This window comes from Chiroxiphia lanceolata, chromosome 1 (assembly GCF_009829145.1).
Source record: "Chiroxiphia lanceolata isolate bChiLan1 chromosome 1, bChiLan1.pri, whole genome shotgun sequence".
NCBI classification, from domain to species: Eukaryota; Metazoa; Chordata; class Aves; order Passeriformes; family Pipridae; genus Chiroxiphia; species Chiroxiphia lanceolata.
The window spans coordinates 4989815-5013506 of NC_045637.1; the positions used below are offsets into that span (position 1 = coordinate 4989815).

Below are 23692 nucleotides of genomic sequence, written 5' to 3' on the forward strand. Positions count from 1 at the left end.
TAGAGGAAATATCTCTTTCTTCATCTTTAAAGAGAATTAAAAATTACTTGATTTTCTTTCCCCACGAGGATATGTGGTGATAGGACAAGGGGAAATGGCTTCAAACTGACAGAGAGTAGGTTTAGATTAAATATGAGGAAGAAATTCTTCCCTGGGAGGGTGGTGAGGCCCTGGAACAGTTGCCCAGAGAAGCTGTGGATGCCCCATCCTTGGAATTGTTCAAGGCCAGGTTGGATGGGGCTTAGAGCAACCTGGTCTAGTGGAAGGTGTCCCTGCCCATGGCAGGGGGTTGGAACGAGATGATCTTCAAGGTCCTTTTCAACCCCAACCATTCTGTAATTTTATGATTTCAATAAAAAATAAGTTTCTGTATGAAGTGAATTTCTTGCCCAGAGAATTAAAAAAAATATAAAACTTACCAGGTTTTATGTATCATTTGGTTTTTCCTTCATGGGAAACGTTAATTTCATTTTCTGAATTTTAATGGTACATTTATTAGTTGATAGACAAGCCCATAAAACAAAAATTGATTTCCTGTTTAGGTATTCAGGCAAACTCAAAAGATCCTAATTTTTGCTTCGAGTATGAGATCTGGATTTTGTAATTACTGGTTCCGTTGGGTAATTGTTTTAAGTGTCATAAAATTACTGCTTAGTATATAAAGAAAACCAAAATCAATGTGTTTGTGATGACTTCTGGCTTTAAAAAGTATTAAATACGTCTTTCCTTGCCAGGCACTCACCGAGGGTGGGCTGCAGTGCAGATGCGTTTGCTCCATGAGCTGGTCTACGCTTCCAGAAGGATGGGCAATCCTGCCCTGTGTGTCAGGCACCTGTCCTTCCTCCTCCAGACCATGCTGGATTTCCTTTCTGACCAAGGTATGACTTTCAAAAGAAGGAGATATTTGCACTTTCTTCTGTCCTACAGTCAAGTCATGTGACTCTGTTTTGAAATATATCTAATTTGAGCAGCAACGGAGAGCATGGAACTTGGGAATTCTGTGTGTGCCTGAGGTGGGTTGTTGATGGGAGTCAATCAACAGAGAGTTGGAACAAGATGATCTTTAAGGTCCCTTCCAGCCCAGATCATTCTGTGTTTCCAACCTATAGAAGCTGAATGTGGTGGACTTGAGTTAAACAGTTTCTAACCAGGACAGTGAGCTTAAGTTTCTCGAAGTTTCTTTCAATTTTTTATAAGTTCAGCAGTAAGTTTTAATGGGATTTAATAAATTTTTCAGTGGAATGAATGTGTCTGTGGATGATGTTCAGAAACGGGAACGATGTGTGTGAAGACCCTTTTGTGGGGAAAGGGCTGTGCAGCATTTACAGAATCACCTGGAAAAGCCCAAAGTGGCAACTGTTGTGTTTGTATTATGTTTCTTAGGAAAAAATATTTCAGACTGACTTGTTTATCAGCCAGCTTAATGAGACTAATGAGCTTAATGAGTGCTGAAAGGTTTTTAAAAATATTTTTGCTTCTCAGTAAACCAGGTAAGAAATGCGTTTTTTCCAGCTATTCCCTTGTGTACCATAAAAAGGATGAAAGCGAAAAAATGTAGGGATTTTTTTTTCTTTTCTCCTTTAGTTATGGCCAAATATCTCTCCTTGGTGACTCCTGCAGCAAAAAACCTTAGGTATTTGCCTGCCTAATTCCCTCTTTTTGATGACTCAAATCAGTAGTGGAAGAAGGAGAAGAACTGAAAAACTAGAATGAATGATCTTTTTGTCTGTAGATTTTCTTTGCTGTCAAAAGGTCCTTAAATTTTCCACTATTTGTAGTTGATATGTGTGGAAAGTTTGGCTGGAAACAAGGTTTTAAGCTCTTCCACTCTGCATGATATTGCTAATTCTTAGTCCTAAAAAGGTTTGAAATCTTCAAGAGAAGCAGCTTGTGTGTTTTTTGCCTTCAGACACTGTATGTCTGAGTAAAGCATCCAATTCCATGAGACCTGATATTTCTGGCTTGTCATTTTATTTGTAATTCTTCTGAGGCTGGTATTGTGTGATCATGGAATTATTAAGGCTGCAAAAGACCTCCAAGGTCATCAAGTCCAACCTGATGTTGTGCAAGGATTTGATTTAGCATAGGAACTTACTTTAAATTTATAGAGTTTTTAAAAAAAATATCAGAATATTAGGAAAAAATAAACCAACAAACCCCGTTTAATCTTTTTTTAACTGTTTTTAACTTTTTTTAACTGTTAAAAAGGTTTTGTAATCAGTATTCTCTGATAATCACATGACTGAAACGTCCAGGTTTTCTTATCCAACTGAAGGTTTAATAAGAAACAGAAATAATCCAGTGGCATTGGAGTTCAAGAATCCTACAATTTTACTATTTTTCTGGGCTGCATAGAAAGCAGCCAAGTTACCAGTTACTAGGTAGAGGAAGATTCACTCTTCTGAAAATTAGGTTTTTACTTGAATGTGTTGTTTCTTAAATAAACTTCATATTTTTAAAGCTTGTTATTAATAATACACTAAATCCTATGCTTGTATTTAAAGTTTGGGTAGTTTGCAGATCATCTTTAAAAATACAATAAACAGAAGTAAAAAGTCTTAAACTGAGAGGAAGTTACCAGCTAAACATTTCCAGTGACAGTGCAACTTGATCTTCTAACCCTTTTTCTCTCAAGATTGGCTGCTTCTAGACACAGAAGAGGAATATTTTCTAGTTTGTTAATCTAATTCTATTCATTTTCTAATGCAGTTGAATTTGGATTACTGGAACTTCAGAAAACAGAAAAAAATGATTTATTCTTCAAGTAGAAATTCAGCAGATGAGATTTAGTTGTTACAATGAAATCTAGATTGGTTAATTAGAAGCTCTTGCTTCTATTCACGGGACACAAATGAATAGTCAAAACTGGTTCGTGTTTAAAACAAAATTTAATATTTTAATTGAATGACACTTATTTTGAAATACAACTTTTGTCTGTGTTTACTTGTATTTACTTGAATCTGCAACCATGCAGCCTGACAAATCTAAATAAAAAGTATCATCAAGTAAATGAGAGATGTCATCACTGTTTTAACAACATGGAAGCTAAGAATCTGGTTTAAAATAAAGCTATTTAGTTACATAAATATGTAAAATGCAATATTCTGCTCAGCAAAAAGAGGTACGAAATTCTACATTAAACCTCTAATGTCAAGCCATTATGTTTTAATGTTAACATTTCCCTTGAGAATCACTTTCTTTAAATAAGAATTAAAATGTGCAATTGCAAAGTTGCTTGGTATTAAATCTGTCTTTTGCATAATGCTTTTTGAAACAAGACTGTGTGTGCAGCTCAGTGAATTTGAGTTGGGTAAGGTCAGATACTGGGGCAAAACTCCAATATTTTACTGTGGGTCTTTCCTGATAATTTTCATCCTGCTTAAAGGGACCATGGTTTGTATCGTGTGCAAATGATTCTGAGTTGGCTCATCTGTTTGGACCTCTCTAACCACAGAACTGTTTGGAAAGAGCTGTTGAGGAAATGTGACTGTCCACACAGAAACCACTCACAGGGAGCACGTCCCTCACCCTGCCAACTCACATTCTTCCAGACATTCAGCAGGTTTCCAGCTGTCATTCCTGCTGTTTGGCTTCTGGTGGCAGAGATCTTGGTGTGCTGAGGTGACCAGGCATAGCATGGATGAGATGAGGAATGCTTCATTTTTTTTTTTTTTTTTTTTGTGGGCTAGTTCAGTTCATTGAAGATACTCAAAGTTTGGCTGTTTTTATTATCTGTGAAATAACTTGCACTTTCCAGTGCTTCTCAGTGTAGCTCTGCTAAGATCTTGAGATCCTTGTGCTTGAGTTCCTTCCAGCCTTTAGTGAGACGACAGCCTTCACATCCGAGATCTCTGCTGCTCTGTCTGTCATGTACTTAATTAATTCAACTACTGACTCTATAATGAGTCTTCATTAAACATGAAGAAATAATTTTTCACCTGTTGACCAGAGTTGATGTCTTTATTCTTGAGTTGACAGTAAGTGATGGAGAGAACTGAGAGAACTGTACTTCCTGGAATACCCTAGTGTGCCTTCCCATCCTTCCTGTGTGTGGTTGATTCTTGTATAATTCGACCCTACTTTAGTTCCAGCTGCATCCTCTGTAACCAGACTTTAGGGGGGAGGTTGGTTCCCTAAGCAGTTTGGCTGGGCTTTGGGATTGTGGAAGCTGAAATGAAGGTGCACATTGACCTTCTGACACCAGTTTTACCTGTTTATCCTGGTGTGGTGGACAGTCAGCAGGCAAAGGTGGCAAGACAAATGACAGTGTTCCATGTTTTTTTTTCTTCTCTCCATCATGGCTGTTGGTTTTGGATGCAGCTGAGCTCTCTTGGGACCCTTTAGGTGCTTCTCCACCCAACTGGGTTGTCAGCACAGGTACCATTACACCGTTAGACATTTTGGTATCTCAAAATGTCTCTTCTGCTGAATCAAATTCCCCAGATCAACAGGCAGACTCTCTTTAGAAACAGAACCACATTGGCTGTGTGAAGAACAACTGTGTGGCCTCTCATGATGTACATGTTCACCGTTCAGCACCAGAAAGGCACAGAATAGTGGATATCATGTAACCTGGAATCCTTGTGATGATCTTTGCCTTTAACCTTTTCAGCAGCAGCAGTGACCAAAAATAAATAGGCCCCATTCCACAGCCATGACCACAAAATGCCTGTCAGGTTGGCAGATCAGATAAACTTGTTGCTCCAGTTTTGCTGATCTGGTTTTTGGTAGCTCACCAAGCATAAGACTTTGAACAATTTTAACTTATTTATCTTTCTACTGGTGTCATAAAGAAATTTGTTTTAGCCCTAGCAAGCTAAAAGTTATATCCTGGGCTTCATTACAAATACCCCTGTGACAGAGGCATGTCCTTCCCAGAGTGGATACTCATCACCCCGACCACAGTCACTGATTCTGCTGAAAGACATGAAATCTTTAGTGAAAGACTTTGTACAGGAAATACCCTGGAGTGGCTGAGAGAATTCCTTGGAGTTTTATGGTTTATATCAGACAGTGACTGCCTGGCGTGGCTGCACTTACTCAGTGGATGATAAAAACACAGCTCTATGTTAGAAAAGGGTTCTGTTCCTTTCAAAGGTTTTGAGTTGAATTTTAAGAAATATTCTTAGTTTTCTAAATTTCATTGCTGTGATTCCACACTCCATGGTGGCAGGATTCTATCCCTACTGCAGTACTGGCTATTCCTACTGGCACTTCAAAATCCTAGGACATATTGATGCATGCCATGCAAACCCCAGAGGTTTTTAGGTTTGGTTCCAGGCTGTTTTCTCATGAAGGCAATCTCTCACCTTCCAGAAGATGCTTGTTCTCAACCTGTACTGAGATCATTGTAACTAATAGAGAATTTCTGCCAAAATTTCTGCTGAGTGCGTTTCAGTTCTCCTCATCCTCTAGATGAGTTGGGATGGACTTGTCAAGTGTTGGCTGGGCAGACCCCCTTGATGCCTTGACAGCTTGGATTTGTTTGTGGCTGAGGGACTTTACACCGGTGATCTGAGAGCTCTTCCAGAACCTTTCCATCCTCCTTCCCAGTCTATTGTGCTCAGGTCAGGGCCAATGTGTCAACTGCCAGGATGAGGTCGTGCCTGTTGCAAAGAAGTGATGAGCTTGATCCAAGAAAAAAACCCAAACCTTCTTTATCTTCAGAAATGATGGTGAACCTGGTTCGGTGATGTCAGACGTGGAGTCTTACAACTCCTAAAATACGCCTTTCGATCTCACAGTTTGAGAGGGGAAACTGCAGTATTTTTGATGGTTTTATTTATAGAACACATTGCATATGCATTCACTTGGTGTTATTTAAATTTCAAATTGCTATGTAGAAATAAGGAAATACTTGAAATAAGGAAGAATATTAAACTGTGCTCATGAAAATTGACAACTAGACCAAAAGTGACTGTGGAAATGCCCTTAAGTATAACCCTTTGTAACCCTCCTGCCAAGCAGCAGTTAAGGACCAGACTCAGTTTCTGAGGACCTTTGCCTAAAACATGGTCTTGAATGTCCATGCAAACCTGGGATAATGAAGTGAAGCTGCACAGGCACTTGGTGAGTTTATAGTTCCTCCCAGGGATTTGACTTAATGGCATTTCATTGGAAAAGGGGATAAGAATAGCCCGTGAGCCTATAAATAACTGCTGCTACTCTGGAGCATGGAGTGATTTAAAACCACCTCTTGTTCTGAGGGACTGCTGGAGCAACTTGTGACTGTTCACCTGGCCATCTCCTGTTCTCTTGTTTATCTGCTGTGACTTTCTAATTTACCTCTGTTTAGATGCTGTACCACAAGTTCTTGAGACATTCAGCTCATCATTTTAGTTGGAACTGGTTGCTCACCATTTTTCCCCTCAGTTTGCTCTTTCTCCTGCCTGTTCCCATGGTGCTGCTCCTATTTTTTTTTCTCCTGTTCTTCATATTTAGGTTAGAGGAGACAAGATTGTAAGTATTAAAGATAAAGACATAAGCCCCCCGAAAAGATTTTGAGGTGTAACTTGCTGAACTCCTGAAAAGGAATAACTTCACATAGAAGCGTGGAGCCTACCAGGACTGAAAGATAACTGAGGGATAGGAAGAGACAATTTGTATCAGAAAATTTGGATCAAGGTTTTCTTTTTAAGGATAGAAGATTCCGAGGCTGGTCCTACCTCTACAGAGAATAAATCCATGGAATTATTTCAAAGTGTAATTAGGAATGGTTTATGGTGGGGAAGTGATCTGAACTGTAAAATGAGTAGTAATAAATTTCAGGTAACAGATAAGGTTAAAAGAGCTAAAAGAATTTTAATTTTAAATGCCTGAACTACAAACAGTTGCAGTTAATGGATTCCTTAAATTATTTTCATTCTTATTTTAAAATTACACATGGCAAATGCATCCCTGCATATTTTTAAGAGTTCAGAGAGGGATGGAAATTCTTCTAGCTAGGTGTTTGTGTCCTAGTTATCCTGATGATCCTGGCCATCCCAATGACTCTCTTGACAGGATTCATCATCCCTTTACATGTATGTGTCTGTCTCAGTACTGACTAAGATGTCTGACCCTGGTCATCAGTGCTTCTCTTAAAGTGAGGTAAACCAAATTCTATCCTTGAACCCCTCAAGGAGTTAAGTAAATTTGGTCTCTGTACTGGGTACGTTATAAGAAACTCTAGTAAATAATAATAGGTGTATAATTGTGATAGTTGTGATCTAATGGGAAGCAGTTGGAACATCTTTGAAGCATGACTTGTGTCCAAGGAATGCAGTTAGATAAGTGTGATTTAGTTAATACAATGTTCCCGAACTATAAGAAAAATCCAAAACTTAACAACACCTTTTGGTACATTGATTAATTAATGATTGGAAGAGGTGGAAAGAAGCAATAAGTGAATGAGATTAGGGTGTGGAGGAAGGAGTTTCTTAGTCATGTGCTCAGCAATAACGAGACCATCTCTGTATTATCAACAGTTCCACAGCACAGCCCCATCCCAGCCACTGTGAGGAAAATGAACTCTACCCCAGCCCAAACCAGCCACTTGGCAAAACAGTTGTAAGCTTTTAGGGAACTGGCAAAAATGACAATATCACAATTCTTTCTGAGCCAGGGTTGTTTAGAAGAGTTTCTAGGGTAGAATTGATTGTTATAATGTTTTTTGAGAGTGGAAAATAAGAGATCCTGTATTGGAAACCTACTCTTAGAAAGTCTGCTGGTGCTGTCACAGATGATCTCCCACAGTGTGTGTAATGTACCCACAAACTGCTTTGCTCTGTAGCTTCTCTTTTGTACCTTTAACTTAGTGCATATTAAACTGCATTTAAATTAGGGCAGCATTTCTCCTAGGTGCCTCCATATTGTGTAAATTAATTTTTAGAAAGGTGAAAGTTAGTGATTTCGAGGGCTGAGAAGAATGAAGCTTTAATCAGACTGAACAGAGAATATATGCAAATTAAAACTTGATGTAAACTTCTGAGTTGAAGAGAGATTTACTTGACTGGCACTAATGAACTGGTTTTAATGCTCTGGATTGGATTTTAGTTGAAAAAGTACCTGCAAGTTGATTTTGCCCAACCAATAAACCTTTCAAAAAGGAGCTACTCTGGTTGGTTCTTATAATATTCAAATTAATGATTTCAGGATGGAGACTGAAATCTTCAATGTAATTACCAGAGAATATTTATAGCAGCTTGGGAGGTTCTTAGCCATTAGTTTGAAATATTTTATGGCTTCAGCATAGTGCTATATCTTATCTATTCACATATATATAAAAAAGTGTATGTGTATGTGTGTGTATATATATATAAAAATGTAATTGAACAGACCTGTCACCTCGTGTGTTTGATGTATAGCAGTGGCAGTGTGTGGTGTAAGAATGAATATATTAAAAAAGCTCGAATGTAAATGCTTTCTGACACATTGGAATAACAGACTTTGGAGAGTGTACATTAAGTAGGAGAAAGCTCCTTAGAAGTAATTTCATTCTTCTTATTCATCATAGTACCATGACTTTTGCTGCTTTTCATCTAGTTCTGTGTTTTCTTCAGTTGTGTGCTATCAAGCTTCAGCACAGCTGTGTGTTCTTGCTCCCAAAAGTTGTTTATCTGCAACACTATTTCCTGGGTTTTTTTAAACCCCCCCCTTTAAAAATCTCTCTCTGGAATTTGTGTTTTCTAGACACAAGCTGACTTTAATAACCTTGCTCAAGCTGCTTTATTAAGAAGGTGTAATTTATTTTCATGAAATACGTGTCTTTTAGAGTGTGGGGGGTTTTTTTGAAGTGAAATAAATAAATGAAATGGAGTAAACTAACAGTGGGGTTAAAAAATTTAAATTCATGTGCATAGTACCAAATAGGGAAACCAGCAATTTTTAAAAAATTAAATTCATTTGCATAGCACCAACTAGGAAAACCAGCAATTTTTTAAGTCATATGTGATATGAAAGAAAAAAATAATATACTGTAAATGAAATGTTTAGCATTACAGACAAATCTGAAAGACTTTCACACGTGATTTACCTCTGCTTAGATTTGTATGTTGATGAGGTGCAGACAAAGCCTTCAGCCAATACCATACCCAGATTTGGGCAGATCGCTCATTACAGTAAAATAGCGCATTTCTTTATGACAGAAATTTCCTATTGATTTGTTTAAAGTCAGTCCTGAGCAAAAGGAGTTTTCTGAGCTTGTGGTCAAAACTCCTGTCTTCACGTAGATACCTTTGGTCTCAAAGGAGACTGATTTGGTTGACTGAGGGAAAAGATCCAAGTGTGCAAAGGAAGACACGTTGGCAAAGTTTTTATTGTAGAAAACAAAAGGTTCCTTTGGGGAAGTTGTACTTTAATTGGCAGTATGAAGACATGAAGCTGTATTTTTAAGAGCTAATGTTTTTGTACCAAAAGAAGCTGTTTTAGGAGGTGCTGTATTACTAAAATTCAAATAAATTTTTACGACACTTAACAGAGTCAATACTGATCTCTGTAGCCTAAATCCAAAGGAAGGCACTGGAGTGAAGGCTACTATTGAAAGTGGCACTTTATATGGAAAATAAATATCCATGTTTACAAGAGGATCATCCAGGTAGTTTGGTGACCTCCCCATGTGATGTCTGTTGAGTATGACTGGATATGCTAAGAAAAAATGAGCAAGGTAGGAGTGATACTGAAGAGATGTTTTTCTAGAAGGATGGGAAAACTCAACTGTATGTTACGATAGAGAATGGACATGTTTTTGTTTTCAGGCAGTTTTCTAGGTTTTTAAACAATGAAACTGCCCTTTTCTCAAGCAAGAGTCTCTTTGTGGAGGCATTGAAACTTTGAATCACAATAAACCTCTCTGGCCAAATTCCTGTGACTTTGCATAGCAGTACCATGGGGAAAATGCTGTTCTTGCCATGTTCTGTCTCTGCTTCTTCCACCCAAAATACAAAACCAGTTATGCCATTCTATCTGGGAATTTTTACAAAACCTGCCTTGCTCACAAGCAGCTTTGCAGCAGTCCTTTTTTTATTGATACAGAAGTTATCTATGCCTAATTTGCACCACTTTTTGTAAAGGTAGGTCTGCTGATATTTCTTAACATGAAAAAATGCTTAATGTTGTTCAGTGGTTTATGTACTGATTTTATATGTTCGAAATACATTTTTTTAGTATTGAACACATACAAACATCTGAAGTTCCCAGAGATGGTGGAGAACTAGATACTGAAATTTTAATGGTGTGTTTCTGAACTCTGATTTCAGCTGTGTCAAATTTTCATGAGATTTTAGCTAAAAATATTTTTGTGCAAACTGGCTGGGACTTCATGTGTACACGTTTTATGTAATTATTAAAAATCTTGTAATAGATGATCATGGTGTGTTTAGTCAGTCTCTTCCCATTCTGTTTGTGGAAGCAGAAAACATTCTGCTTCTAACACAGTTATTTTTATTTGTGTTAAAAATATATCTTCTTCCTGCAGAGTTAGTAGTAAACTAATAACTTGTTTTCTCAAAGGTGAGCTGTTACACAGCAAATAACTGAATCCTTTGTGTGGCTGGAGTCACTTTCTTTGATCCAGCTCATGGTGGTCTGTTCATGACAACGGGTCTGGCTTTCTGGATAGCACAAATTAATTATTTCTTGTGGTTTCTGCTCTTTTCCATGTGAAACAGTGAATTTTGTTAGTCTCCATTGTATTTATTTAGAGACTTATTTTGCTTGATTTCTTAAAGAGGTGGCATTCATATTCTGCCAGTGCCTTTCTGGTTTTCCCCATAAGAATAGCTTTGGAGTCTGTGAGAACACACACACTTGTTGCAGGAGACAATGTTGGGATGAATATCCAGGATTCCTTGCCTTGTTACAAAGCAGCTTGTTCAAGTATCCGATCTTTAAGTTTGTTTACTTGCTCCATGTATTTTTCAGGAAAATATTAGAGGTGCTATCTGTTTACTAAACCAGTAGAAAACGCGTCACCCAACACCTATCGGAGTTAATGGGATGGAAAACCAGGTGGTGCTGCCTGCCCAGGAGAGGAGCTGCTCTGTTCTGCTGAATTACACAGCTGAAATGCTGCACTGACAGAATTGCACAGCTGAAATGCTGCATTAGTGTGTTGATGGTGCAAGTGTTGCTGAGGTGCTCCTCTCCCAGCATTGGCCTGCCTGTGGTAGTGAAGTGATGCACTGAGGGTACAAACAGGGTGCTCACGGCCCAGAACTAGACCTGAGGCACTGCCTGGCACATCCTGCAGTCTGGTGATTCTCTGCAAGGTAAAAAGTCTGTAGTGGTTGCTGTCTATGAATATTCAGTTTCTAATTCAGCTTTTTTGAGGGTCCTAACACATTTTGTGGTCTTTTTGAAATTCTTTAGTTTAAGGAATACGCTGTGTCGCAATGGCACAGTGAGGCTGGAGATTCCCCTGGAAGCAGACATGGAATTTTTTTCTTCTCTAGTTGTAACAGGGCTCACCTAACAAATTTCATTTTTCTGTGAAATATCACAGAATGGTTTGGGTCGGATGGGACCTTAAAGATCATCTCATTCCAACCCCCCTGCCATCATGGGCAGGGACACCTTCCACTAGACCAGGTTGTTCACAGCCCCATCCAACCTGGCCTTGAACATTTCCAGAGATGGAATATCTACAGCTTCTCTGGGCAACTTGTGCCAGTGCCTCACCACCCTCCCAGGGAAGAATTTCTTCCTAATATCTATCTAAAACTACTCTCAGTTTGAAGCCATTCCCCCTTGTCCTATCACTACACAGTCTTGTAAGAAGTCCTACTCTTGTAGGCTCCCTTCAGGTACTAGAAGGCCATAGCTATGTTTCTGGGTGCAGGAACTACTCTTTCTCTTGTTCTTTCTGTTGTCAGACTGACTTTTCTGTCTTTTTACGTGCTACTAGTAATTTATTAAGATGTTTGCATCTCTGTCCTGAGGCAGTTGAGTCTGGGCCTGGCTGCTGCAGGAGCTGTCCTTGGACTTCTCCTTTTTGACCATTATTTGCTGTTTTCAAGGGAGAAGGAAAAGCTCAGCCAGCACAAAGCACTCTGGGTACAGGGTTTTTGTTAAAATGTTCATTCTGGGCTTATCACCAGGGGAAACTGAAGTCAGAAGGCTTTTAGCCATTTGTTTTCTGACTTCCTTTTTCAACATTTTAGCAAGTTGCATAAGGAAATGAAATTGTCTTCCAATGTGATTGGCATCTCAGGCATAAAATTGTCCCTTTCTTCATTCCCATTCCACCCGGGTGTGGGTTGTTCTGCAAGGGACACAGTGACTTGATCAAAACAACATCAACCAATTGCTTGCCAGAGAACAAATGCTACGTTTTTACTACTTGCCTTAGTTTTCAATGGGTAGTGACTGAGCCCATGTACAGATACTTTAAATTTCTTCAAATATTAAATAGCTGAAATAAGACAGTTACAGCAATTGTGTTCTTCTGATTCTCTCTGTTGTCTGCCAAGACATGAAATGCTGTTTGCGTGATACTGTTAAATCACACAAACTGAAGTGCCTAAAAATGTTAGTCTATAACTGACCTCCTCTCCTCTCCTGGTCTGATTTTTCAATGGCTCCATTATTGTGAAATATTGTTCCACGACTGCTAAACGAGCAGAAAGTCTTTGCTTTTTGATGTTTCAGTCACAAATGGTTGCTAACTGTGCACCTGAAGCTTTCAGATTTTTGTGTTGCCGTATTAGAAGAAGGTTTGAATCAGCTTTTAGACAAACCTAATGCTCATTGTGGTGATGGGAAACAGTTAAGCAATGAAATCCCAAGAATATGGGTGGACTTGCAAGATTGTCCGTTGTCAGAAGCAGTCAAAACCAATTTGATGTGAAATGGGGGAACTGAACTACGAGGTTATGCTGAACAAACTGCAGTATGTGCTCCAGTGCCACTCCTGACTGTGGCTTTGTTCAGCTTTGTTTGGTTTACAGCCATTCTGTGATCCTGATCTTTCAGTGAGTCTGGAGAGAAACTGGAGGGGAAAAAACCCCCATGAACGCAGTTATTGCAGATGAAAAAATAATCCATCACTTCTCACTCAATAAATGAGTCTCTGATACCTACACAAGAGTATCCAGTGGCGTTCCCAGCTGCAGGACAGGCTTTTAAAGCTGTTGAGGTGAATTCTCAGGTCACAGGATCACGTGGTGATTGCTTTCCTGTTGACCTGTAGAAGCATGAAGACCCCAGGTGGGTAAAGACCTCCAAAAGCAGCTGTTTTCTCTGTCTTCTTTGTAAAGAGAAAGATAAGTACCAGTGGTGTTTCAGTCACAGAAATCTTCTAAACTCCAGGTCAGGAAGGAGGCCGAGGAGTTGAATGGATCCTCCCAGGAGGTCTGTGAGATTTCTGATGATGTCAGAATATGGTGACAGGCAGGCAAAAGCTGGGAGAATTGAGACCTGTTTGAGACCACCAGTCTGTAACAGGTTTTTGGCAACTATTAGGCCACAGAGGTCAAGGAGCCGAGGTGCTCAGTCAAGAGAGGAGGCTCCAGCATTTGCTTTCAGAGGCAGCTCTTGGGCAGGATCAGGCAGCTCTTGCTCTTTTGCATCGAGAACACTTGTCAGTACGTAGATTCCTTCAGCATCTCAGCTGAGATGTGGTGCTAAGGGATAGGGGCCAGCAGCATGTTTAAAACTATTCCATACCACGTCAGCAGAGAAAAATGGCTTGGTTTAGCCTTGTCTTCATGGAAAGCTCACTGAGCTACTGCCGTGGAAAAAAAATGCGCCTCAGAAATCTATAAACAAATCCTTTTTGCAAGTGGCAGCCGGCCTTCTGTGAGCACAATAATTGAGTGTTTCACACTAGGAAGTGAAAGCCAATTCTCCAGAATTACAGAATATCCAGTTTCAAGCAGAATTAAGCACATGCTGTAGTGTTGTCTTCATCATTTTTGGTAGCTGTGAAGATTTCCGTCTTGGTGGATTTTGTTTGCACAATGTGCCCTTGCTCACATGACATGGCAAATAACCTGAAATTTTGATGAAAATACTCAGTCTTGAACCACTACAATTCCTTGCCTGAACATATGTGGATGTCTAATAATGTTTTTGGGAATATTTCCTGTAGGAAATGAAAATGTGAGGAGTGGCTCAAGAGGCAGTTCAGTGAAACAGAGACACAAGCAAAGCAGTTTGTCAGTTATGTGGCATTAATTCTGTAGTGAAGGGCACTACAGTCAATGTTTATTTGCTTTGAAAGAGTGTTTACTCCTGGCAGTAGAAGCTCACAAACTAAGCTGGATTGATGTGGGCAGCACAAACATTGCTGGATATTTGGGGCTTTCAAGGCCCAAGTTGGTGTTTTGGGCAGGTTTTTGTGTTTTTGGACTGATTATAAAATTTGTTTCTCTCACATTTTTCTCGCTCCTCCCTCTCACAGCTGCTATGCAGCATTTTTTACCGTTTCTTAAATATGTTATCAGGGATGTGCCACCAACATAACTGATGGGCCCAGCTTTGGGCAGCAGCAGCTGCTTTTTGGATTTGGCTGGAACTGGCTCTCTCATGGAGCTACTCCTGGTCTCTTTTCCCAGAGGCCACACCTACAGCATCCCTTGCCACCAAAATCTCGATGCATAACCCAATACACCTGTCCAAGCAGTTTTGTTGGAAAGCAGTATTTGCTATCACCCTTCCCTTTTCTATTTTATCATTGAGTATTTTGATCTTTGAAGTATTTTCCAGAAACAGTTGGGTTATTGAATAGTTTTTTTTGTTGGTAGCACATATATGGAGCAATCTGGTGTAGTGGAAGGTGTCTCTGCCCATGGCAGGATAGTTGGAACTAGATGGTCTTCAAGGTCCTTTCCCCACTCAAACACTCTTGATTCTATGAATGTTCACTGTGCTTTAAAACAATACAGGTCTAAGACTTTTCAGCTGTCTCATTCTTCTCTCTAAACACACTCTCAGTCTTATTTCTGTTTGCAGACTCCCATTTTGTCAGAGAAATGGGGAATCATAGAATCACAGAATGGGACCTTGAAGACGGTCTAGTTCCAACTGTCCTGCCATAGGCAGAGACACCTTCCACAGTTTATTTGAATGTTCTTGTATTTTTAAGCAAAACCAAAGAAAATTTTTCTAGCAGTTGTTATGATTTAGTAGCATAATAGAGTACAATTATTTTGAGAATTAGGTAGTTTTCACACAAGGTAACGTGAAAAATAGTTTGTTTCTCTTCTTTGTCTTTGATATTATTTCATCTGATGTTTCAGAGCAAGGCTTGTTCCTATACAATGCTATTATTAATAACCTTAACATGCATGAGACCAAATGTGTTGGATGTGTAGATTTATGAGGTAAATTGTAGAAACTTTTATTTTGACAATAAAAAAACTAAAAAAAAGTAGGTATAGACTGGCATTTGGAAAATTCTGAGAAAGCTAGAAAACTATTTTGCTTAGAGGTCACTTAATTATATTTGATCCATCTGTTGAGGCTTCTGGAACAAAGCTCCAACTGCTGTATGAAATTAGTTGGCATGCCATTAGAGTTATTTTCTGTAAATACAAAAAAATCTGCAAATAAAACTTTAGGTTATAACTTCTTAAATTTTTGATACATGTGTGTTTGAAATTGTTTTGTAATTTTATTTTCTAGAAAAGAAAGATGTAACACAGAGCTTGGAAAGCTACACAGCAAAATGCCCTGGAACAATGGAAGTTATCACTCTTCCAGATGGTCTGAAGTTACCTCCTGTTCCCTTCACCAAATTGCCCATTGTGAGGTAAGACTCCAAAATACAATCTTTAGCTTTTCCACAGCACCTGTCAAATTTTAAAGGATACTGGAAGGATATAGTTTTCTCAATTTATGCACATTGATCACAATAACATGGAAAAACGTCGAAATGTCAAATTGTTTTGCGAAGATCTTAAGCAAAAATAGAGCCTTTGAGCAGAAAATACTTTGTGGCCTTTAGCTGCAGAAAGAGAGAGGTTTTGCTTTTTTTAAAACTGTCATTCAAGAGTTTCTGATACAATTGGAGGAAAGTATTTTGTAACTGCAGCTGAGATTTAGGTTGAATTCCTGATCACTTTGATGTTGAGGGTCCGTGAGCTGGATGTTGTCTCCATTCATGGAGCTGGGAACTCAGCTGGAACTGATGCCTTTTGTAGCTCTTCCTTTCCAGATGCTGCATTTTCCAGCTGGCACCTTCACTATTGTAAATCTCAGTTCCTATTTGTACCCACGTGCCCAGGCACATCACACAGTCAGCCCAATGAATAGGAACTTGTTTAGATTAAAGCCCAGCATGAAGCATTAGAGAGTCAGAGAGAGAAAGCAGCCACTGGGCATCAATAATAGAAGACTAAAAGAAAATCTTTCCCTTCTGAAGGAAAGATAATTGCTATTCAGAAAAAAAAATGGTAGAAGTTGTTGCAGAATGATTCAAATTTAGTAGTAGAATGGCTAAGGCTTAGTAGGAGAGTAGGCCTAGAGAGCAGCACTCCAAAGTAGTAGGTTAGCAGCCTTGTTCGTGAGAATGGAATGTACTGAAGAGGTAGGAACAATAATCAAAAGATTTAGCCAAGCATGTATATAACGATTTGTTACCTTAGATACAGTAAGGGTTTGCTGAACAGTTTCTATGGGGTTTCTATGGAGTAGGACAACTTAAACAGATTTATGATTAAAAGTAGATGATTACCAATTGTTATCAGTATGAAATATGAGTTTGTGTTTGTAACTAAGTGTAACTGCTTACAAGTGAGAACTGCACGTAGACATGTTTGTGTAAAGGTATAAAAACTGAACTGAAAATGAGGGTCTTCGGAATCCTGACTTGGGACACTAGTCCTCAGGTTCCCGGGGCCCCGAATAAAGCACCCATAAACCGGCACTCTGTTGGTTTGTGTTTTCGTTACGGGCAACAGTTTTCTGGCGACCCAGATGGGACTCCGGGGGTAGCTGGGGCGGCTCACGAGCTGATCCACTCCATGCCGGCAACCAGGTGATTTCTGGGGAGACATCGACCCGTGCCCGACCCCGCGCCCGCCGGACAACCATCCAGGTAAGCCCGGAGGTGCTTTATTCTTTCAGGTTTGTTGGTTGGGAGCCTGCCCATAAGACGGGACCGTGAGTTTACCCGCTGGGTTGGGCAAAGGTTTTATTGGGAAGCCTAGGCGCTGGTCGTAAGACGGGGCGAAAGCCGCGCTGAACCAGCACTTGTCACTCATAGCGAGACTTGACAAGTTGGTATAGGAAGGTATTGGTTTATACTGTTCGTATCGAACTGTTTACTATTTGTATTGTACTGTTTGCTGTTCGTATTGTACTGTTTATTGTGTGAATGTACAGTGTGTGTGACTATGATGCCTTTTAAAACCTTTAGGGCACTATCTTGTGCAGAAAATGATATCCCTAGCGATTCTCCGCTTGGTTGCTTGTTAAAACATTGGAAAGAAGGAAATTTCGGACAGGAGTTAAGTAAGAGACAATTGATTGATTATTGTAATAATGTATGGCCTCAATATGAAACAGAAGGAATGCAGTGGCCTAGGAATGGTACACTAACTTCGGAAATTATAACCCCTTGATGCAAAATTTACGAGAGAATGAGAGGTGGAATGAAATACCGTATTTAGATTTGTTTTATTATTTGGAACGTAAGACTGAATGGCAAAAGGAATGTGGTATGTTGGTGTTAAAAGAATTAGATGATAAATGTATAGGATGTCAAGAACCAGAGGAAGATGTGTTTTTGTTAGTCTCCCCCAGCATAACTCCAAGTGCGCCCCCGGGAGATAGTTTCTCTTCACGTGGGAGGGCACGATCACCCACCATGCCCCCGTTAGAATCGTCCTCAGATAAGGAAGTAACGAGAGGGCGAGAATGTGGTTTTGATAGAACTCCGCTAGCAGAACGGACTCGGAGGGGGCGAAAAGAAAGGGGAAGGAGTAGAGAAAAGAGACGGGGAGGGGGAAGGGAGACAGACGTTTCGCCCTCACCCCCTAGATTGATGACCCCTTTGCGGGAAGCAGTTGGAGCGAAGGGAGGAACAGTAAATGATTTCGTGCTGCAGGAAGATCCCGAGTGGGATCGGAATGTGTCTGGAGATTATAAAAGGTTAAGAATTTACCAGGAATTATTAGTAGAGGGAGAGTTGACAGAATTTAGAATGGATATTGGAGCTAGTTTTTCGGCAATGAATAAATTGATGGGGCTATTAAGTGATTCAACTGCATGGGTAGTAGGAGTTTCAGGACAGATAGAGGAGAAGACGTTTCTAAAACCCCTAGATATCAAATTTAGAGGAAAAGAGATACCGCAGGAAATAGAACAGGCTGTAGTGCCTTGGGTATGGGAAACAGGGGTCCCTGGAAAATCCAAAGCTGCTACTCCAGTTAGAATAGAATTAAAAGAAGGAGCACAACCTGTTAGAGTGCGACAATACCCAATTAGTTTAGAAGCTAGGAAAGGAATAGCCCCAATGATCTCACAGTTTCTAGTTTTAGGGATATTAAAAGAATGTGAGTCAGAGTTTAATACTCCCATTTTTCCAGTAAGAAAGCCTAATGGTAAGTATAGGTTAGTACAAGACTTGAGAGCAGTAAACCTCATTACAAAAGATATCCACCCAGTAGTAGCAAATCCCTATACTTTGTTAACATCTGTTTCTGAGAGATTTCAGTGGTTTACAGTGATTGACTTGAAAGATGCCTTCTTCTGCATACCACTGGCACCAGAAAGTTGGAAGATTTTTGCCTTTGAGTGGGAAAACCCAGAGACTGGACGAAAGCGACAGCTTACTTGGACTCGATTACCACAAGGATTCAAATGTTCACCTACAATATTCGGTAATCAGTTAGCAAAAGAACTTGAAGAATGGAAGACTACTCAGGTAAAGGAATCTCCTTTTTCATATATAATACTTCAGTATGTTGATGACATCTTCCTGGGAGCTACAGAACAGGGACTCTGTCGTCAGTTAACCATTGAACTGTTAAACATGCTGGGGCAAGCAGGCTACCGGGTTTCAAAAGAAAAGGCCCAACTAGTAAAACAGAAAGTTATTTATCTGGGATGTGAAATTTCACAAGGAGTTCGGCGTTTGGGTGCAAATCGTATACAAGCAATATGTGCTATCCCAGTACCCCGAAATAATCAAGAATTAAGATCTTTTCTAGGAATGGTCGGATGGTGCAGGCTGTGGATTCCCAACTTTGGGCTGACTGCCAGACCATTATATGAAGCAGTAAAAGAGCCCAAGCTGACCTGGGGGACGAAGCAGGAGAAAGCATTCCAGGAACTGAAAAGAGCCCTCCAGGAAGCACCTGCCCTGGGACTACCAGACCTAACCAAAGAATTCCAGCTTTATGTCTGTGAGAGACAACGAACGGCTTTAGGAGTACTCACTCAGCGGTTGGGATCCTGGAAGAGACCGGTGGGGTATTTCTCCAAACAGCTGGACGCAGTAAGTGGGGGATGGCCGGGGTGCCTCAGAGCCGTGGCAGCGACGGTTATTCTAATTCAAGAAGCACGAAAATTGACTCTGGGGAAACACATGGTGGTGTACGTGCCCCACATGGTCATAGCAGTTTTGGAACAAAAAGGGGGGCATTGGCTCTCCTCTAGCCGTATGTTACAATATCAGGCTCTGTTAAGAGAGCAAGATGATGTTGAACTGAAAATCACTAACCATCTCAACCCAGCAGAATTCCTTAGGTCTACAAAGGAAGAAGGTGTCCTGGAGCACGACTGTGTAGAGACCATTGAACAGGTCTACGCGAGTAGAAAAGACCTGAAGGATGAACCACTGACAGATCCTGACTGGGAGTTGTATACTGACGGATCTAGCTTTGTGGAGAATGGCACCAGGTATGCTGGGTATGCAGTGGTCACTCTACAAGAAGTGATAGAAGCAAATGCACTACCCCCAGGTACGTCTGCACAAAAGGCCGAGATTTGGGCATTGGTGAGAGCTTTAATACTAAGCCAAGGAAGGAGAGTTAATATATGGACTGACTCCAAATATGCCTTTGGAGTAGTTCATGTTCACGGAGCACTCTGGAAAGAGAGAGGACTTCTTACTTCTCAAGGGACATCAATTAAACATCGAGAAGAAATTTTACAATTGCTAGAGGCAATACACAAGCCTTCGGCAGTGGCAATAATGCATGTCAGAGGACATCAAACTGATCCCGGACGAGAATTTCAAGGTAATCGACAGGCTGACCAAGCGGCTAAACAAGCCGCCAGAGAGGTATGGACTCAGATGGCTCTTTTACCCGTTCGGAATAATCCAGCAATAGCATATATGGAAGAAAAACCATATTATTCACAAGAAGATGAGAAATTAGCTCAAATAACAAAAGCAAGGAAAAATATTAAAGGGTGGTACATCACTCCCATAGGACAAGTAATCTTACCTGTCAGAATAATGAAAGCAGTACTCGAGACGGAACATAACAAGTGCCACTGGGGTGCAGAAGCAATGGTAAAATTTCTGAAAAATGAGGTTCTCTCAAACCAGATGTTAACATTAGCAAAAAGGGTAAATGCAATGTGTCCCATGTGTATTAAAAATAACCCAGTGGTCAGAAAACAGGTACAAATGGGAAAGTTACAGATAGGACAGTTACAAGGAGACTATTGGCAAATAGATTTTTCTGAGTTGCCTAAGGCCCAATCCTATAAGTATTTGTTAGTATATGTTTGTACCTTTTCAGGATGGCCAGAAGCCTTTCCATGCAGGACTAATCAAGCAAAGGAAGTAGTTAAGACTCTTCTGAGAGAAATTATTCCGAGATTTGGGGTACCTCTAGGGCTATCATCTGATCGAGGGCCACATTTTACCGCAGGGATAGTGCAAGAAATATCTGCTATATTAGGAATAACATGGAATCTCCATACACCATGGAGACCGCAATCTAGTGGACAAGTAGAGAGGATGAATCAGACATTGAAGGGTCAATTAAAGAAAATTTGTCAAGAAGCAAAAATCCCGTGGCCCCAAGCGCTACCTCTTGCCTTGTTGAGAATCAGGATTAAACCCAGGGAGAGAATAGGAGTAAGTCCATACGAAATATTGTATGGCAAGCCCTATCATGCAGCTACCTATCAAGGGGATCCTCATGTGGTGGAGGATCAAGCAGTGTTTAACTATGTGTTATCCTTAAATAAAACTCTCACAGCCCTCAGAGGAGCGCTGCAGTGGAATCGACCTCTGCCCCTGGAGAATCCGGTTCATGACATTTCTCCAGGAGACCAAGTCTATGTGAAAAACTGGTCGGTGGAACCGTTAAAGGAAACATGGGACGGTCCTCGCCAGGTGATAATGACCACTTACACGGCGGTGAAGGTCGAGGGAATCGACAATTGGATCCATTACACCCGAATCAAGAAGGTTCCAGTCTCGTGGTCGGTAGAACCTCTCTCACCTACAAGGATGGTATTTCGAGCCAACCATTGAGAATCGTAGTATTCCTGGGGTTGATGAGTTTAGCAGAGACCACCGTGAGAATTGAGACCCCAGATCCTTATTTATTTGTACCAGAGTACACTGATGTGAATTTAACCTGTCTGTTTTCTGATGACCAGGGAGCTGAATTAAGAGATGTTAAAGTCAAATGGAGATGGAGAGATTAAGATCGAGCCATGACAGAAGGAGTGACGACAGTTTGGGATGCGACACAACAAAAAGGTTACACCGTCCTGCAGGTACCCAAAGTGTCTAAAGCTATGGAAGGAACATATATGTGTGTAGTTTGGATTTGGGAAAGTTTTGATTATGAACATATAGAAATACGGACAATAAACACGACCCAGAAAACGGTGACCAAAGTGCGAGTTATGCCCACTAGGAAACAATTTGACATGTGGGATGGTCCTCCCTTAAAAATCAATTGTGCCTTCCAATTTGATAATTGTCAGAAATCAGTTAAAGTAAAGTGGTGGAAATTGAATATGACAAATCAATCTTGGGAATCACAAAATCAAGGAGTTAGCTGGTGGTCTAATAGTAAGGAAGGTAAAGGGTGGCTGAATATTTCTGATCCCAGAGTAGGAAAAACAGAGGGTACATTTCTTTGTGTGGTCTCATGTGGAAAAGAAAAAGATTACGGGATAAGGACAGCAGTGGCTGTACCACATCAAGGAGTAAGAGTTAGACCAGAATACAGTGTTTACCCGGCCCAGGAAGGAAGCGATCTGACTTTAAGTTGCAAAATTTCAGAAGGACAGTATTCTGAATATGGGTGGTGGTTTAAGGGACAGAACTTGAAAGTCGGGAAGAGACATCAGATTGAAAAGAAGGCAGATGTAATAGTTTTGAAAATCAAAGAAATACAAAGAGGAGAAGATGAGGGCCAATATACTTGCTGGATAAATAGAGATGACTGGTGGGATACTGGAATTACTGTCGTCCACATAAAGACTGAAAGAACAACCCGGCAAGTAAGTAACCTGCAGATTCCAGATCGAGAAGTAGAACAAGAAAACCTAGTCGTAGGCCTAATTCGTGATTTTGGGAAAGTACAGAATGTCACAAAAATCACTGCATGTCTCCCTATGCCTTATGCTGCAGGAGACCCAATCCCATGGGGAATAATTCCAGTGCCAGAAATTCCTAAAGTGTTTAAGAATACTACATGGAATTGCAGATTTGTAACCAAAACATGGAACGAAATGACAGATGCATGTTTATTAAAAGACAAAATGACCAAAAAACAATGTGAACAGATGCCCGGATTTTTCCGATGGGTAGTAGTTGGGACATGGGTAACAGGCGAAGATATTGGCCAATTAAAGGGATCTTGTTTAGTTACAGATTTGGTAACATACCCCTGTTCTAAAGTACCAGTTCAAATAAAACGAGAAAAACAAGAAGAAGTATGTCAAAATATTACTAGCTCTACAACTATGGAGGAGTGGCAAACGATTTGGGGACCCAGCTTACTAGAGACTTATAGTTATATTGGAAAAGTACACTGGTGTATTCACTGGAAAGGGAAAAAGAATCAAACTTATTCTGCAGGTAATAGAGGAAATCATAATTGGAGGACAGAAACACGTACAAAGGAGAATTGGAATTGTATTCGAATATACACATGCGATACCCCAGACGATGAAATAGGCTTGATACCAGTCAAAACACTCTTGCAGTTAGGATGTGAATGTCGAGGATATAATCATACTATTAAAAGATCTGTGAGAAACATTGATTGTCGTACCACCACCGTTAAGAGTCCAGGAAATTTAGTGTGGGTAATGGGGCATGGCCAGTGGACCACCCACATGCCAATAGATGGTCCTGTTGTGCCTGTCACACTAGGGATACCTACTCTCTGCCCATTCTGGAAACAGGATAAGTTAACATCAGTAGAAAAACAACCACGGGGAAAAAGAGAAATTAGTAAGGACATTGATGACTTGAGGTTGGGAGATTGGCATGAACCATCAGCAGGAGTTAAATTTGGATGGGTATTAGAATCTTTGTTTGCACCAATCTCAACATACCGAAACAGAGAGATGTTGTTTAAATTAATGGGGCAAACTGAAAGGCTAGCAGCGGTCACTAAGAAAGGATTTAAAGATCTAAATTTACAATTACAAGCCACCACTAGGATGACAGTACAGAATCGAATGGCTTTAGATTTAATCCTATTAAAGGAACACGGAGTCTGTGGATACCTGCATGCAAAGGACGACCATTGTTGCGTGCACATCCCAAATGTCACTCAAGAAGTAG

At 40.2% G+C, this 23692-nt stretch overlaps 1 protein-coding gene across 10 annotated transcripts in view; it reads left to right on the top strand.

Moving 5' to 3' along the window:
• The window catches only part of TRAPPC9 (trafficking protein particle complex 9), a 469416-nt gene that overhangs the window by 26521 nt on the left and 419203 nt on the right, over positions 1–23692 (top strand). For all 10 annotated transcript variants that reach the window (XM_032687378.1, XM_032687405.1, XM_032687433.1 and 7 more), the window contains 2 exons: positions 735–878; positions 15601–15727. In XM_032687378.1, the coding sequence (XP_032543269.1) occupies positions 735–878; positions 15601–15727 (271 nt within the window). The remainder of the gene's footprint in view (positions 1–734; positions 879–15600; positions 15728–23692) is intronic.